Source organism: Doryrhamphus excisus, linkage group LG5, assembly GCF_037039965.1.
Source record: "Doryrhamphus excisus strain RoL-2023G ecotype Guam linkage group LG5, RoL_Dexc_Guam_v1.1, whole genome shotgun sequence".
NCBI lineage: Eukaryota > Metazoa > Chordata > Actinopteri > Syngnathiformes > Syngnathidae > Doryrhamphus > Doryrhamphus excisus.
Genome location: NC_136361.1, coordinates 16,583,376 through 16,601,269, shown reverse-complemented (window position 1 = coordinate 16,601,269; position 17,894 = coordinate 16,583,376). Strand labels below are relative to the sequence as shown.

Genomic DNA, 17,894 nt, shown 5'->3' with positions numbered 1-17,894 from the left:
CCAATGAATTTCCACAAAGTAGGATTCCTTTATAGATGGATTATTTTCGTGGAAAACCTGTTTTTGACCTTCTAAATGACTTTTTTAAAACATTATTACAGTCCTCTTGACACAATAGTAACTGTATTGACGCCTTTACACTCATACTACACAAAATAGTAGACATGATGAAAGAAAATAAGCAATTTAAAACGTAAATAAGACCCATAATTTTGTGTATTGCTATAAAGGTGTTCTCGAGTCTTCATAGTTTTAGCATGGCCTGGGTTACTGCAGAAACATAGCCCGTGTTTTTATTAGCGAGGATAATGCCTGTTGCAACATACAGTAATTCAAATCTATAATACAAGCAATCAAGTCTGGTGCTTGTGTGTCTGAATGCAATTTAGTTAGTTTAGCCTTTGTTATGCATGAAAGTGCTTAATTTAAATACATATACATGCTTATTGTCAAAAATTCGTACCATGAAGTGGCCAGAAATGACGATACATCTGTTAAATGTCTTGTCAGAGTAATTTTTAATCGATTTTAGAGTTGAGTTGAGTCAACTTTAGAGTTGAGTTGATGGCGATAGTGTGATTAATGTCGCTGTTGTTGTTCAAGACTGGAAATATCCAATTATTTCAAGCATAGAACAGTTAGAGTTGTTCAATGGCTGACGCTCTCTACTCTACTATTTGCTGGTTTTGACCTTTTAGGGTCACTGAAATTCTTTTACAGTGCCATCGTGTCTTCAGAGAGCTACTTAATATCAGCTTTTAATCTGTGTTTGAAAGCCGTGACCCATATCCAAATTGTGCGGAGAAATCGTCACTTGCAACAGCATCTAGGGATGTCCGATAGTACCGATAATTATCAGTACTGATTATAATCGGGCCGAAATAAGCATAAAAATGTGATATTGGTCATGTTACACATATCAGTATCGGTATTGGCTGATATCTATCGAAAATTGAGAGTTGGACAAAATCGGCATATCGGTTTTTGGCAAAAAAGCAGATATCGGACATCACGAACGCCATCAAAATCAAGCTGATGAAATTGTGTGCTAATATAAGTTCTCACATTATGTCTGACTATGACTAGCTAGCGCTAATATTGTTGCTTAAGTCATCATTTACGTGTATTTATTTTGCACGAACAAAAAAAAAAAAAACAACCAGCTTGCACGTGTTTGATTTATTATGCAATTAAGAATCAGTCACGTTTGTAGCCATAAAAGGCATGTAGCTTTGAATCTTCTCCTTCAAAGAGTCCTGGATGCCCGAAGCCCATTCGCTGTAGCTGTCAGTTACCGGCTGGATGTGGTCTTCATAGTAGGTGCCCATATAACCCAGTACCACCTCTCCCACATTCTGGACTTTAGCTTTGGCTGCACTGTGGGATGTGCAAGTACACAGTGTGAGTAATAAGGTACACAGAACTTCAATATTAAGAAAAAAAACAGAACATTTGCAATCATTAACAGAGTCCCTGTGTGAGATGCATGCTTGATATATGCTGTGTGTGTGTGTGTGTGTGTGTGTGTGTGTGTATAATTAGAGAAAATACCTAGCTCTCTCCATCAGGCTGTGCAGGAATCCTGGAGAATCAGGTTGACCTGGGACTGGTGTCTGAGCCCAAAGGGAGCCGCATGCTGAAAAGGGGAAAGATTGTTAATTGGAAAGAAAGAAAATTAGCATTAAAAAAAATTGCTGAGTTAAAAAAAAAAAACACACCTTGGATCAGTAGAATGAGCGTGATGACAAGAAATCGCATCTAACATCAGACAAACAAAATGTATATTCATAGTGTATACTTGATGTAGGGAAGAGGAATAACACGATAATACCTTTATTTGTTTTTCTGTCAGCTGCTCCGATCAACTCAAGTTGAATGAAATGAGTGTTACTGCTCCATTGTATTTGTATAAGCCAACAGGTTGTACATTGGTCACCATCGCATGACTTTTCTGTTTGGTTTTCATTTGGTTGCTTTTTACCTGTCTAAGTACAGTTAGATGCAGTTTGTAAGTATTGAGAAATTGATTTTTTTGTGCTTTTATATAACAAATGCACAAAAAGTATTTAAAAATGGGTACTTAATCCTGAACCTAACCATAATTTGAACACTTCTTTGTAGTCAATGACTGATTGTCTTCAAAAAGTCTTTAGCGGGCATTGTAGTAACTTTCAGTAAGATATTAACCTAGCATGTTTTTGGAATATGGGAGGAAACCAGAGTACCCGGAGAAAACCCACTCACGGAAGAACATGCAAGCTCCACACAGACATGCCCAAGCGGAAAATCGAACCCAGTTCTTCCCGATATCCTGACTGTGTGGCCTACATGGTAACCACTCGTTCACCATGCAGCCCACCAGTAAACATCTCAAATTAAAAAAAAAATACTGCTATAAAACGAGTAAAAAGTCTAATCAGAATATTGTGGCTTAATCGTGATTAATCCTGATTAAATATTAATTTTTAATCTAGACTAATTGTTTGTCGCAATGCACTTGCTAGTTGCTTGTTAGTCGGTTTGTCCAAGATTGACTTCAAGAGGGTCGATTGTCACCCATCTTGCCACAGAACCCCCCCCCTCCCCCCCCGCCCCCTGTCCGTACAGACCATAGGGGCATTATATCAACAGATGTGGTGCTTCCTGTAAATGTCATACTGCTATGAAACAATTAAAAAGTCTGATCTGAATATTGTGGATTAATCATGGTTAATCCTGATTAAATGATATTAATTTTTAATCTAGACTAATTGTTTGTTACAATCCACTTGGTAATTGTGTTAGTCGGGTTGTCCAAGGGTCGATTGTCACCCATCTTGCGACTGACCCCCCCCCCCGCCTCCGTACAGAACATAGGGGCATTATATATGGTGCTTCCTGTAAATGTCATACTGCTATAAAATGATTAAAAAGTCTGATCAGAATTTTGTGGGAATTTTGATTGTCACCCATCTTGCGACAGAACCCCCCCACCCTGTCGCATTATATCAACAAATATGGTGCTTCCTGTAAATGTCATATTTGAACCTGGAAGTATTTTGGCGAAATAAAAACTCCTTCCTGTACAGTGTGCACAATACTGGGTTTTTTGGACTCAAATTTGCGAACGTCAGGACCAACCATCTTTTATATTGAACTGTTTGGTTGTGCAGCCTTACTACGGCATCAACCGGTGGTTTGCGCATGTGCGACAGTAACACATAAACAATTGAATCAGACAAATAATGATGATACACTGACCCACATCAGTGTGTTAATTTTGACAGCCCTAAAAAAATGCTTCTATGAGATTCTTTAGTCAGATAAAAGTCAGCTTGTATCAGAATGATATCAATAGAATAATCAAACGTGCTCTTTCTTTCTGTCCACCTACATTTGCTGCATCAGACAACCATCCAAGCGCCCTTTGGATCAAGTATCTCAGCCCATTTACCAGACGCTGATGTGTTTGTGGACCAGTCAAAGTCTGTGATTGAGCAGAACAGATAGGACGTTAAGAGAAGATCGCAGGTCATCCATGTGATATGATAAACAGGTTCAGCTCAGCCAGCCAAGAAATTCTGCGGGCAGAGTCCATGGTAGGCAAAAAAAAAAAAATCAATTTGATCTCATCAAACAATCCTCATCCCACAGCTGTCTAAACACACAGGGGGACGGAATTGTTTGTTTGATTAAAAACAAATGTGTCTTAAGCACAAGTTGAATGTGGGACACTTTTCTGGTACATGGGAGCTCGGTATTAATTATGTAAGTAGGTTATCAAAATTTAGTTCATTTAGTTAACTGGATTACACAAAAACGACTTCATCATTTGACGCTCAACTTAGCACAGGAGTGGGACAAGTGCCAAGAACGAACCAGTTACATCACAATGCAGACCCGGATAAAAGTGCAAATGCAGGATTTTGTTCATGTTGCCAGATGGGATAGTGAATGTTGCATGAATGTTAACAATTAAAAACAAAGTCTAATTTACTTCGAATCAAATGCAGTAAACATGAATTGACAAAAGTAATCATCGTTAAGAAGTCGATGAATGTTAACAAAATCACAGCAAAAGTCTTGAAAATAACCTCAAAGGATGATATAATGCTAATGCTAATGCTAATGCTAACACAACGCAACAATCCACTCAATTTGGTTTCATTACTAAAAATATGTTCTACTCCTATTGCATACTGAAAACTTTTGAATGAGCTTCAAACTGGAAAGGACTTTTTGAGTTTAGTGTAACAAGTAAACATTATTTTATCCATATCTTGTTCTGCAATAATCGATTCCCTAATTAGGTTAGGTTGCTAGGTGGCAGAACGGTCAGATGTGTGACCGCCATTCTCAGGATCAGCCTTCGGTGAAGAGACACAGTGGGTGGATCATTAACCACCATAAACTTTCGCTCATTTCTTGTGAAATCGGTCGAGAGAGCAGCCATGTTGGCACTTGGCCTTTGCTCCGACTGACTATTGACACAAATAAACAATTATCTTTTGACTTCATCATCGGCCTATTTGTTGGCTATTATAATAATTCGCTCTGATAACTTTAGCCCTTCATGTTACAATATAATACAATACATGTGTTTTGTTTTTGTTTTGTTTTTTTTTTACCAGAAAAGTGCATTAGAAGCAAGTTGAAAGAAAAAACACGACATGACACCTTTTTGTCAACTATCACCGCCACTCAAACTCTGGCATTTTCTGCTGTTTTTGGATGCTTGGTCCCTGTTGAGTGTCTGTGAGGTTTTGCCTGTTTGTTTTGGACCAGAAAAGTGCATTAGACGCAAGTTGATAAAAACAAAAGCGACATGCTAACCCCTACTGATTTTTGTTAAAAAACAGCGCCCTCAAACACTGGTATTTTCTGCCATTTTTAGGTGCTTCTGGGGTCGCTGTTGAGTGTCTGTGAGGTTTCCTCTGTTTTTTGACCAGAAAAGTGCATTAGAAGCAAGTTGAAAAACACAGAAAAAAACGACATACTAACCCCTTAAGTTTTTTGTCAAAAATCACCGTCCTCAAACTCTGGCATTTTATGCCATTTTTGGATGCTTCTCAGGCCCCTTTTGAGCATGTGTGAGGTTTCCACTGTGTTTTTGACCTGAAAAGTGCAGTAGGAGCAAGTTGAAAAAAACAACCAAAAAAAAAACGACATGCTAACCCCTTATCATTTTTGTCAAAAATCACCGTCCTTTTTGGACATGATGTATAAGTAAGGCATTTTTTAGACAATGTATAGTAAGGCATTTTTTTGACATGATGTATAAGTAAGGCATTTTTTAGACATAATGTATAGTAAGGCATTTTTTTGACATGATGTATAAGTAAGGCATTTTTGGGACATGATGTATAAGTAAGACATTTTTGGGACATGATGTATAAGTAAGGCATTTTTGGGACATGATGTATAAGTAAGACATTTTTGGGACATGATGTATAGTAAGGCATTTTTGGGACATGATGTATAGTAAGGCATTTTTGGGACATGATGTATAGTAAGGCATTTTTTGGGACATGATGTATAGTAAGGCATTTTTGGAACATGATGTATAGTAAGGCATTTTTGGGACATGATGTATAAGTAAGGCATTTTTGGACATGATGTATAAGTAAGGCATTTTTGGGACATGATGTTTAGTAAGGCATTTTTGGGACATTATGTATAGTAAGGCATTTTTTGGGACATGATGTATAGTAAGGCATTTTTTGGGACATGATGTATAGTAAGGCATTTTTGGGACATGATGTATAAGTAAGGCATTTTTTAGACATAATGTATAGTAAGGCATTTTTTTGACATGATGTATAAGTAAGGCATTTTTGGGACATGATGTATAAGTAAGGCATTTTTGGACATGATGTATAAGTAAGGCATTTTTGGGACATGATGTATAGTAAGGCATTTTTGGGACATTATGTATAGTAAGGCATTTTTGGGGACATGATGTATAGTAAGGCATTTTTTGGGACATGATGTATAGTAAGGCATTTTTGGGACATGATGTATAGTATGGCATTTTTTGGGACATGATGTTTAGTAAGGCATTTTTTGGGACATTATGTATAGTAAGGCATTTTTGGGACATGATGTATAGTAAGGCATTTTTTGGGAAATTATGTATAGTAAGGCATTTTTTGGGACATGATGTATAGTAAGGCATTTTTGGGACATGATGTATAAGTAAGGCATTTTTGGACATGATGTATAAGTAGTAAGGCATTTTTGGGACATGATGTATAAGTAAGGCATTTTTGGGACATGATGTATAAGTAAGGCATTTTTGGGACATGATGAAGTACACAGCATGAGTACTTGAAGTATGAAGGCCTCATAGCAAGGCTATTTTTTGGATATGATGTATAAGTAAGGCATTTTTTGGGACATGATGTATAGTAAGAACTTTTTTGGACACAATGTATAGCAAGGCTTTTTTTGTATTGCAAGGCTATTTTTTGGACATGAAGTATAGTAAGGCATTTTTTTGGGACATGATATTGTGTAATGTGTAGGTAAGATGTGATGCGTTTTGTGTGTTTATTTTTTAATAAAAAATAACATAAATGACACCACACTGGCCTAGACCAGGAGATATGTTTTTTTTAATTCATATTTATTTGGTACACACACAGCATTAAATGAAATTACGGATATCCAAAATAGTTACTGATTCTTTTTTTTATGCATACAATACACATTGTGACTCCCTTTTCTCCTGTCGAGTTACACTTGAAGCGAATTGGAGTCATGTAACCATTTAACCATCTTCGCAAGTGGTTTGAATGAGGATGGGATGTATACTTCAAAGTCTACTGGGTGAGATCCTGCACCTGTTCCTTCAGTTTCTGCCAGCCATTCCTAAAAAAGTTCCTGTTGAAGGGGAAAATCATAGTGTCAATTTTAGTAGATAATATAATATAACAATATGAATGCATGTGTAAATGTGTATGCATGTACATACGAGGTGCTGACGGCAAAATCGCTCTGCTGGAACTTCTCTAAGGCTGTCTTGGACTTCTCCACGACGGTTCTGCCAAACTCAGATAACCGTTCACCAGCCTGGGCAAAATGGTCCTCCATTGTCCTATCCTGAGCCTCTGTGCGTGTGCAAACCCCCCACCCCGATAGTTAAAGTAAAGCGAGCTAGAAATTCTGACATCGGTTGTGTTCAGTGAACGCAACACTCACCAGTGTATGCGACCAGAGCCAGCAGGAGCACGGCTACTGCAAGGTAGAGTCTCATCTTGACTGAAAATGAAATAAACAAAAAAAATGATTAGCACATGTAAAAAATAAACAACTAACTATAAATAAACTCATAATAAACTGTTTTATTTACATCAATGTTTATAAAATGTTAAATACCTGTTGTTGCTGTTGTTGGTCTCAAGGAGGACACTTTGGTGTGTGTGTGTGGGCGTGTGTGTGTGTGTGTGTTTGTCTCCTTATAAGCATGTCGGCTTGCAGCACTGTGACGTAATGACCATGAAGTGTAGCTGCCCCCTTTTATTGACCCCTCACCGCATTATTAGAACTGTTTGTTTTTACAAGGAATATAATAATGTTTACTTTGAGCAGAGGTGCTATTTTAACAATTTTTACATTAAGTTTACTCAATATGTTTGTGTCATTGTTTAGCCAAATGAGAGGTAGGTATAAGTACTATATATGTACGTCATGGCCAGACATATAGCTGTTTTTATTTTATCGGGAACATTTTTCTTTTAAATACTAAAAGGAATAATTCAAATTTAAATTGAAATTAGCTTATGTATTTATTTATTTTCTTTTATTTGTTTTACAGCAAAATTAGTCAATCAAAATTGTTTATTTTATCGGGAACATTTTTTTAAATAAATATTAAAAGAAATAATTCAAATTTAAATTGAAATTAGCTTATGTATGTATTTATTTATTTATTTGATTTGATTTATTTGACAGCATAGCATTTACTGAAACAATTAGTCCATCAAAATGATGTTTATTTTATCGGGAACATTTTTTTTAATATTAAAAGAAATAATTCAAATTTAAATTGAAATTATCTTATGTATTTATTTATTTTATTTATTTTACAGCATAGCATTTACTCAGTTAGTCCATCAAACTGATGTTTATTTTATCGGGAACATTTTTTAAAATATTAAAAGAAAAAATTCAAAATTAAATTGAAATTAGCTTATGTATTTATTTATTCATTTATTTATTTATTTAATTTGATTTATTTGATTTATTTACTCAAACAATTAGTCCATCAAAAATGATGTTTATTTTATCGGGAACATTTTTTTTTAATATTAAAAGAAATAATTCAAATTTAAATTGAAATTAGCTTCTGTATTTATTTATTTTATTTGATTTATTTGACAGCATAGCATTTACTCAAACAATTAGTCCATCAAAATGATGTTTATTTTATCGGGAACATTTTTTTTTTTAATATTTAAAGAAATAATTCAAATTTAAATTAAAATTAGCTTATGTATTTATTTATTTATTTTATTTTATTTATTTGACAGTTAGCATTTACTCAAACAATTAGTCCAACAAAATGATGTTTATTTTATCGGGAATTTTTTTTTTTATATTAAAAGAAATAATTCAAATTAAAATTAAAATTAGCTTATGTATTTATTTATTTATTTGATTTCATTTATTTGACAGCACAGTATTTCCTCAACCAATTAGTCAATCAAAATTATGTTTATTTTATCGGGAAGATTTTTTGAAAAATATTAAAAGAAATAATTCAAATTTAAATTGAAATTTGCTTATTATTTAGTTATTTTATTTGATTTATTTGACAGCATGGCATTTACTCAAACAATTAGTCCATCAAATTGATGATGAGGACAATCTCGGATGATACTTTGGACCCCGTGAAGTGTTGGCACAGCTAACGTTTACACGTAATCAGTCTTTTTTGTTGAGATTACATAAAGTGTCTGCTGCATGTGTTGTTTTTTTGTTGCGTATTATTACTTTTCACATACATGCCAAATTTTGTACATGCAAGTTTGCCTCACTTTTTGTGTCTGTGACACAAAAAGATGTTCCTCTTTTCCTAAAAACGGAATTAAGCCAGACGAATCTTGTTGAGTTGAGACAACCTGACCTGCGTTAACCTCCATTTTTGCAACGGTGCTTTGGGGCCGGAGCCAGGAAGTCTGTCTGTTTTTTTTTTTTTTTTTTACTCTTTAACACATTTCACACCATCAACGACTTCAAATCGCCCTCTTTTGTTGCGGTGCGGACGTTTGAGCTATTTGTTGCAGAAAGGCCACCGTTAGTGTTAATCTCCATCTCCATTGTGGTCAGATTGTGGAGATGCATGAGCTGCTGCTGCTTGCGTGCGTGTAAATTCCCTTTTGAATAATTGCAGGAGGCATGAAAGCGCACATTCCGGAATAACAAGCTTACAAAAATTGTGTTTTTTTGTGTGTGGGTCAAGAGCCCAGCAGTGATAAGACGAGGAGAGACAGGATGGAGGTTTTTTTTTTTTTTTTTTTAGTCTCCACAGGTTCTTTATTTATTTGGAGGGGTTACTCGCAGTCATGTAACGGAACATTTTCAAAGAATTAATTATTATTACAGTGCAGATGTGGCAGGCATGCTGAGCGAAGACTTTTTGCGCAATAACTAAAACTTTTACTTTTTTTCACCTCACCCAGAGTGCACTCTGACACTCACACACACACACACACACACACACACAGGCTTGTTGTTTGCGTCATAAAGTTGTTTTTATGGAATCGAAACATTATATTTTATTCATACGCTCACTATGCACTACGTTACATGACATATTTTATCATATTTTATTTTACATGCACTCACTCTGTACTTTAATGCTCAACCATCCATTACAAAGTTTTATTTTATTTTATTTTCTACACTTGATTACCTCAACCTTCCAGAACCTTCCATAGTTCCATTTCTGCAGATGTCATTGTTTTTTCGTCGCTCTCCAAGGAAGATGTGCTGTCCTAAAAAAGAAAATACAGCTGTCAGTGCAGAATACTCCTATCTATAGAGGTCAGAGGTCAGCAGATCGGGCAAGATGGAGATGCATTTTTCCTCCTGTTTTCCTCCTGCAGGCTTCATCAAAGCCTTATACGAGTCACAATTTATGCGATCATAATAAAATAATATTTTTCTGATTTAATGTGGCTCCTTCCTGATGACAGTTTTGGTCCACATGAGAAATCCAAATATAAAAGTGATTATTGTTAAATGATTCATGTCTAACCAGGTCCAGCAGATGGTGCTATAGTTAAAGTAAAATTACTATTTTGTATTATTGTCATGTTTTGTAGCCAAAACAACATACAAATCCACAATGAATTGCAAGTATACTGAAATGAGTAGCAGTTAAACCAACCTCCATTGTACTATATAATTATTTGCATATTTAAATTGAGGAGTCATGTCAACTGCGACTGTATATTAAATAGGACAGTAGGGATTTGAATGTAAAATTGGGCTGGAGAAATATCGTATAGTCCTGATCATTATTGTTAATATTGCCACGATTACCATCAGGGACTCGAACGGTATGGGAAAATAAAGGTACATTTGCACAATCGCTGCATCACAGTGTTGTGTAAATACTGGAATGATGGGAAATCGAGACGAGGCTAAGAATGTTCCTGAAGCTCAACTTTCAGAGCAGGTCCCAACTGGTCGATGAACAAAAAAGCCGATAGGATGAGGTGATGCAGGTGGTGTGATATTGAAAAAGAAGATGTCTTTCACATAGTACGATATGAACATTTGTAAGTGAATATCATCATTAAATTACTTTAGAATATTTACATTATACTCGTCGAAAGTCTTTGAATCGTTTGTGTTCCTTCAGATGCTCCGATCAGGGATTTATGCTGCAGATTCTGATACCAGTCATCCTTAAGTGATGAACAGATAACAGTGCATTTTTTTATTTATGTATGTGATAGTGGTTGGAAAAACTGTTCAGTTCAAAGAACCGGATCATTCCAGTTCATTTGGATGCTTCTCAGGCCCCTGTTGAGTGTCTGTGAGGTTTCCACTGTTTTTTTGACCAGAAAAGTGAAAAAGTGAAAAAAACGATGTTTTTTGTCAAAAATCACCAAATTGAAATTGTGGCATTTTATGCCATTTTTGGATGCTTCTCATGCCCCTGTTGAGTGTCTGTGAGGTTTCCCCTGTTTTTTTTTTTTTTTTTTTTTTACCAAAAAAGTGCATTAGAAGCAAGTTGAAAAAACAGAAAAAAACGACATACTAACCCTTACGTTTTTTTTTCAAAAATCACTGCCTTCAAACTTTGGCATTTAATGCCATTTTTGGGTGCTTCTCATGCCCCTGTTGAGTGTCTGTGAGGTTTCCCCTGTTTTTTTGACCAGAAAAGTGCATTAGAAGCAAGTTGAAAAAACAGAAAAAAAACGACATACGTTACGTTTTTTTCAAAAATCAACCCTCTCAAACTTTGGCATTTAATAGCATTTTTGGGTGCTTCTGGGCCCCCTGTTGAGTGTGTGTGAGGTTTCTGCTGTTTTTTTGACCAGAAAAGTGCATTTTCAGCAAGCTGAAAAAATAGAAAAAAACGACATACTAACTAACCCCTTACGTTTTTTTTCAAAAATCAACACTCTTCAACTTTGGCATGTAATGCCATTTTTGGGTGCTTCTCATGCCCCTGATGAGTGTCTGTGAGGTTTCCCCTATTTTTCTGACCAGAAAAGTGCATTAGAAGCAAGTTGAAAAAACAGAAAAAAACGACATACTAACCCCTTACGTTTTTTTCAAAAATCAACACTCTCAAACTTTGGCATTTAATGCCATTTTTGGGTGCTTCTGGCCCCCCTGTTGAGTGTCTGTGAGGTTTCCGCTGTTTTTTTGACCAGAATAGTGCATTAGAAGCAAGTTGAAAAAATTGAAAAAAACGACATACTAACCCCTTACGTTTTTTTCAAAAATCAACACTCTCAAACTATGGCATTTAATGCCATTTTTGGGTGCTTCTCATGCCCCTGTTGAGTGTGTGGGAGGTTTACGCTGTTTTTTTGACCAGAAAAGTGCATTTTCAGCAAGTTGAAAAAATTGAAAAAAACGACATACTAACCCCTTACGTTTTTTTCAAAAATCAACACTCTCAAACTTTGGCATTTAATGCCATTTTTGGGTGCTTCTCATGCCCCTGTTGAGTGTGTGTGAGGTTTCCGCTGTTTTTTTGACCAGAAAAGTGCATTTTCAGCAAGTTGAAAAAATTGAAAAAAACGACATAACCCCTTACGTTTTTTTCAAAAATCAACACTCTCAAACTTTGGCATTTAATGCCATTTTTGGGTGCTTCTGGCCCCCCTGTTGAGTGTGTGTGAGGTTTCCGCTGTTTTTTTGACCAGAATAGTGCATTAGAAGCAAGTTGAAAAAATTGAAAAAAACGACATATTAACCCCTTACGTTTTTTTCAAAAATCAACCCTCTCAAACTTTGGCATTTAATGCCATTTTTGGGTGCTTCTCATGCCCCTGTTGAGTGTGTGTGAGGTTTCCGCTGTTTTTTTGACCAGAAAAGTGCATTTTCAGCAAGTTGAAAAAATTGAAAAAACGACATACTAACCCCTTACGTTTTTTTCAAAAATCAACACTCTCAAACTTTAGCATTTAATGCCATTTTTCGGTGCTTCTCATGCCCCTGTTGAGTGTGTGGGAGGTTTACGCTGTTTTTTTGACCAGAAAAGTGCATTTTCAGCAAGTTGAAAAAATTGAAAAAAACGACATACTAACCCCTTACGTTTTTTTCAAAAATCAACACTCTCAAACTTTGGCATTTAATGCAATTTTTGGGTGCTTCTCATGCCCCTGTTGAGTGTGTGTGAGGTTTCCGCTGTTTTTTTGACCAGAAAAGTGCATTTTCAGCAAGTTGAAAAAATTGAAAAAAACGACATAACCCCTTACGTTTTTTTCAAAAATCAACACTCTCAAACTTTGGCATTTAATGCCATTTTTGGGTGCTTCTGGCCCCCCTGTTGAGTGTGTGTGAGGTTTCCGCTGTTTTTTTGACCAGAATAGTGCATTAGAAGCAAGTTGAAAAAATTTAAAAAAACGACATACTAACCCCTTACGTTTTTTTCAAAAATCAACCCTCTCAAACTTTGGCATTTAATGCCATTTTTGGGTGCTTCTCATGCCCCTGTTGAGTGTGTGTGAGGTTTCCGCTGTTTTTTTGACCAGAAAAGTGCATTTTCAGCAAGTTGAAAAAATTGAAAAAACGACATACTAACCCCTTACGTTTTTTTCAAAAATCAACACTCTCAAACTTTAGCATTTAATGCCATTTTTCGGTGCTTCTCATGCCCCTGTTGAGTGTGTGGGAGGTTTACGCTGTTTTTTTGACCAGAAAAGTGCATTTTCAGCAAGTTGAAAAAATTGAAAAAAACGACATACTAACCCCTTACGTTTTTTTCAAAAATCAACACTCTCAAACTTTGGCATTTAATGCAATTTTTGGGTGCTTCTCATGCCCCTGTTGAGTGTGTGTGAGGTTTCCGCTGTTTTTTTGACCAGAAAAGTGCATTTTCAGCAAGTTGAAAAAATTGAAAAAAACGACATAACCCCTTACGTTTTTTTCAAAAATCAACACTCTCAAACTTTGGCATTTAATGCCATTTTTGGGTGCTTCTGGCCCCCCTGTTGAGTGTGTGTGAGGTTTCCGCTGTTTTTTTGACCAGAATAGTGCATTAGAAGCAAGTTGAAAAAATTTAAAAAAACGACATACTAACCCCTTACGTTTTTTTCAAAAATCAACACTCTCAAACTTTGGCATTTAATGCCATTTTTGGGTGCTTCTCATGCCCCTGTTGAGTGTGTGTGAGGTTTCCGCTGTTTTTTTGACCAGAAAAGTGCATTTTCAGCAAGTTGAAAAAATTGAAAAAACGACATACTAACCCCTTACGTTTTTTTCAAAAATCAACACTCTCAAACTTTAGCATTTAATGCCATTTTTCGGTGCTTCTCATGCCCCTGTTGAGTGTGTGGGAGGTTTACGCTGTTTTTTTGACCAGAAAAGTGCATTTTCAGCAAGTTGAAAAAACTGAAAAAAACGACATACTAGCCCCTTACGTTTTTTTCAAAAATCAACCCTCTCAAACTTTGGCATTTAATAGCATTTTTGGGTGCTTCTGAGCTCCCTGTTGAGTGTCTGTGAGGTTTCCCCTGTTTTTTTGACCAGAAAAGTGCATTTTCAGCAAGTTGAAAAAACAGAAAAAAACGACATACTAACCCCTTCCTTTTTTTTTCAAAAATCAACACTCTCAATCTTTGGCATTTAATGCCATTTTTGGGTGCTTCTCATGCCCCTGTTGAGTGTGAGTGAGGTTTCCCCTGTTTTTTTGACCAGAAAAGTGCATTTTCAGCAAGTTGAAAAAATTGAAAAAAACGACATACTAACCCTTTACGTTTTTTTCAAAAATCAACACTCTCAATCTTTTGCATTTAATGCCATTTTTGGGTGCTTCTCATGCCCCTGTTGAGTGTGTGTGAGGTTTCCTCTGTTTTTTTGACCAGAAAAGTGCATTTTCAGCAAGTTGAAAAATTTGAAATAAACGACATACTAACCCCTTACGTTTTTTTCAAAAATCAACCCTCTCAAACTTTGGCATTTAATAGCATTTTTGGGTGCTTCTGGGCCCCCTGTTGAGTGCCTGTGAGGTTTCCCCTGTTTTTTTGACCAGAAAAGTGCATTTCAGCAAGTTGAAAAAACAGAAAAAAACGACATACTAACCCCTTACGTTTTTTTTCAAAAATCAACACTCTCAATCTTTGGCATTTAATGCCATTTTTGGGTGCTTCTCATGCCCCTGTTGAGTGTGTGTGAGGTTCACGCTGTTTTTTTTTATCAAAAAAGTGCATTTTCAGCAAGTTGAAAAAATTAAAAAAAAACAACATACTAACACCTTACGTTTTTTTCAAAAATCAACACTCTCAAACTTTGGCATTTAATGCCATTTTTGGGTGCTTCTGGGCCCCCTGTTGAGTGTGTGGGAGGTTTTCGCTGTTTTTTTGACCAGAAAAGTGCATTAGAAGCAAGTTGAAAAAATTGAAAAAAACGACATACTAACCCCTTACGTTTTTTTTCAAAAATCAACACTCTCAAACTTTGGCATTTAATGCCATTGTTGGGTGCTTCTCATGCCCCTGTTGAGTGTGTGTGAGGTTTTCGCTGTTTTTTTGACCAGAAAAGTGCATTTTCAGCAAGTTGAAAAAACTGAAAAAAACGACATACTAACCCCTTACGTTTTTTTCAAAAATCAACACTCTCAAACTTTGGCATTTAATGCCATTTTTGAGTGCTTCTGGGCCCCCTGTTGAGTGTGTGGGAGGTTTTTGCTGTTTTTTTTAACCAGAAAAGTGCAATAGAAGCAAGTTGAAAAATTTGAAAAAAACGACATACTAACCCCTTAAGTTTTTTTCAAAAACTGAACACTCTCAATCTTTGGCATTTAATGCCATTTTTGGGTGCTTCTCATGCCCCTGTTGAGTGTGTGTGAGGTTTCCCCTGTTTTTTGACCAGAAAAGTGCATTTTCAGCAAGTTGAAAAAATTGAAATAAACGACATACTAACCCCTTACGTTTTTTTCAAAAATCAACCCTCTCAAACTTTGGCATTTAATAGCATTTTTGGGTGCTTCTGGGCCCCTGTTGAGTGTGTGTGAGGTTTCCGCTGTTTTTTTTTTTTACCAGAAAAGTGCATTTTCACCAAGTTGAAAAAATTGAAAAGAACGACATACTAACCCCTTACGTTTTTTTCAAAAATAAACACTCTCAAACTTTGGCATTTAATGCCATTTTGGGTGGTTCTGGGCCCCCTGTTGAGTGTGTGTGAGGTTTCCGCTGTTTTTTTTTTTTACCAGAAAAGTGCATTTTCAGCAAGTTGAAAAAATTGAAAAGAACGACATACTAACCCCTTACGTTTTTTTTCAAAAATCAACACTCTCAAACTTTGGCATTTAATGCCATTTTTGGGTGATTCTGGGCGCCCTGTTGAGTGTGTGGGAGGTTTCCCCTGTTTTTTTGACCAGAAAAGTGCATTAGAAGCAAGTTGAAAAAACAGAAAAAAACTACATACTAACCCCTTACGTTTTTTTCAAAAATCAACACTCTCAAACTTTGGCATTTAATGCCATGTTTGGGTGCTTCTCATGCCCCTGTTGAGTGTCTGTGATGTTTCCCCTGTTTTTTTGACCAGAAAAGTGCATTTTCAGCAAGTTGAAAAAACAGAAAAAAACGACATACTAACCCCTTACGTTTTTTTTCAAAAATCAACACTCTCAAACTTTGGCATTTAATGCCATTTTGGGGTGCTTCTGGGCCCCCTGTTGAGTGTGTGTGAGGTTTTTGCTGTTTTTTTGACCAGAAAAGTGCATTTTCAGCAAGTTGAAAAAACTGAAAAAAACGACATACTAACCCTTTACGTTTTTTTCAAAACTCAACACTCTCAATCTTTTGCATTTAATGCCATTTTTGGGTGCTTCTCATGCCCCTGTTGAGTGTGTGTGAGGTTTCCCCTGTTTTTTTGACCAGAAAAGTGCATTTTCAGCAAGTTGAAAAATTTGAAATAAACGACATACTAACCCCTTATGTTTTTTTCAAAAATCAACCCTCTCAAACTTTGGCATTTAATAGCATTTTTGGGTGCTTCTGGGCCCCCTGTTGAGTGCCTGTGAGGTTTCCCCTGTTTTTTTGACCAGAAAAGTGCATTTCAGCAAGTTGAAAAAACAGAAAAAAACGACATACTAACCCCTTACGTTTTTTTTCAAAAATCAACACTCTCAAACTTTGGCATTTAATGCCATTTTTGGGTGCCTCGGGGCCCCCTGTTGAGTGTGTGGGAGGTTTTCGCTATTTTTTTGACCAGAAAAGTGCATTAGAAGCAAGTAGAAAAAATTTTAAAAAATGACATACTAACCCCTTACGTTTTTTTCAAAAATCAACACTCTCAAACTTTGGCATTTAATGCCATTTTTGGGTGCTTCTCATGCCCCTGTTGAGTGTCTGTGATGTTTCCCCTGTTTTTTTGACCAGAAAAGTGCATTTTCAGCAAGTTGAAAAAACAGAAAAAAACGACATACTAACCCCTTATGTTTTTTTTCAAAAATCAACACTCTCAAACTTTGGCATTTAATGCCATTTTGGGGTGCTTCTGGGCCCCCTGTTGAGTGTGTGTGAGGTTCACGCTGTTTTTTTGATCAAAAAAGTGCATTTTCAGCAAGTTGAAAAAACTGAAAAAAACGACATACTAACCCCTTACGTTTTTTTCAAAAATCAACACTCTCAAACTTTGGCAATTAATGCCATTTTTGGGTGCTTCTCATGCCCTTGTTGAGTGTGTGTGAGATTTCCGCTGTTTTTTTGACCAAAAAAGTGCATTTTCAGCAAGTTGAAAAAATTAAAAAAAACAACATACTAACCCCTTACGTTTTTTTCAAAAATCAACACTCTCAAACTTTGGCATTTAATGCCATTTTTGAGTGCTTCTGGGCCCCCTGTTGAGTGTGTGGGAGGTTTTCGCTGTTTTTTTTAACCAGAAAAGTGCATTAGAAGCAAGTAGAAAAAATATAAAAAAACGACATACTAACCCCTTACGTTTTTTTTCAAAAATCAACACTCTCAAACTTTGGCATTTAATGCCATTTTTGGGTGCCTCGGGGCCCCCTGTTGAGTGTGTGGGAGGTTTTCGCTATTTTTTTGACCAGAAAAGTGCATTAGAAGCAAGTAGAAAAAATTTTAAAAAATGACATACTAACCCCTTACGTTTTTTTCAAAAATCAACACTCTCAAACTTTGGCATTTAATGCCATTTTTGGGTGCTTCTCATGCCCCTGTTGAGTGTCTGTGATGTTTCCCCTGTTTTTTTGACCAGAAAAG

At 36.1% G+C, this 17,894-nt stretch overlaps 2 protein-coding genes across 2 annotated transcripts; both read right to left on the bottom strand.

Moving 5' to 3' along the window:
• Positions 1-1,164: 1,164 nt before the first annotated feature.
• Positions 1,165-1,944, bottom strand: apoc4 (apolipoprotein C-IV). Its single transcript, XM_058053651.2, has 4 exons — positions 1,832-1,944; positions 1,719-1,758; positions 1,552-1,636; positions 1,165-1,377 (listed from the first exon to the last, which is right to left on the bottom strand). Exons 2-4 carry the CDS (start codon positions 1,756-1,758, stop codon positions 1,191-1,193), a joined length of 312 nt encoding a protein of 103 aa, XP_057909634.2. The 5' UTR covers positions 1,832-1,944; the 3' UTR covers positions 1,165-1,190.
• Positions 1,945-6,661: 4,717 nt separating this feature from the next.
• Positions 6,662-7,481, bottom strand: apoc1 (apolipoprotein C-I). The gene is made up of 4 exons (XM_078790465.1): positions 7,357-7,481; positions 7,180-7,239; positions 6,953-7,088; positions 6,662-6,861 (listed from the first exon to the last, which is right to left on the bottom strand). Exons 2-4 carry the CDS (start codon positions 7,232-7,234, stop codon positions 6,801-6,803), a joined length of 252 nt encoding a protein of 83 aa, XP_078646591.1. The 5' UTR covers positions 7,235-7,239; positions 7,357-7,481; the 3' UTR covers positions 6,662-6,800.
• Positions 7,482-17,894: the final 10,413 nt, after the last annotated feature.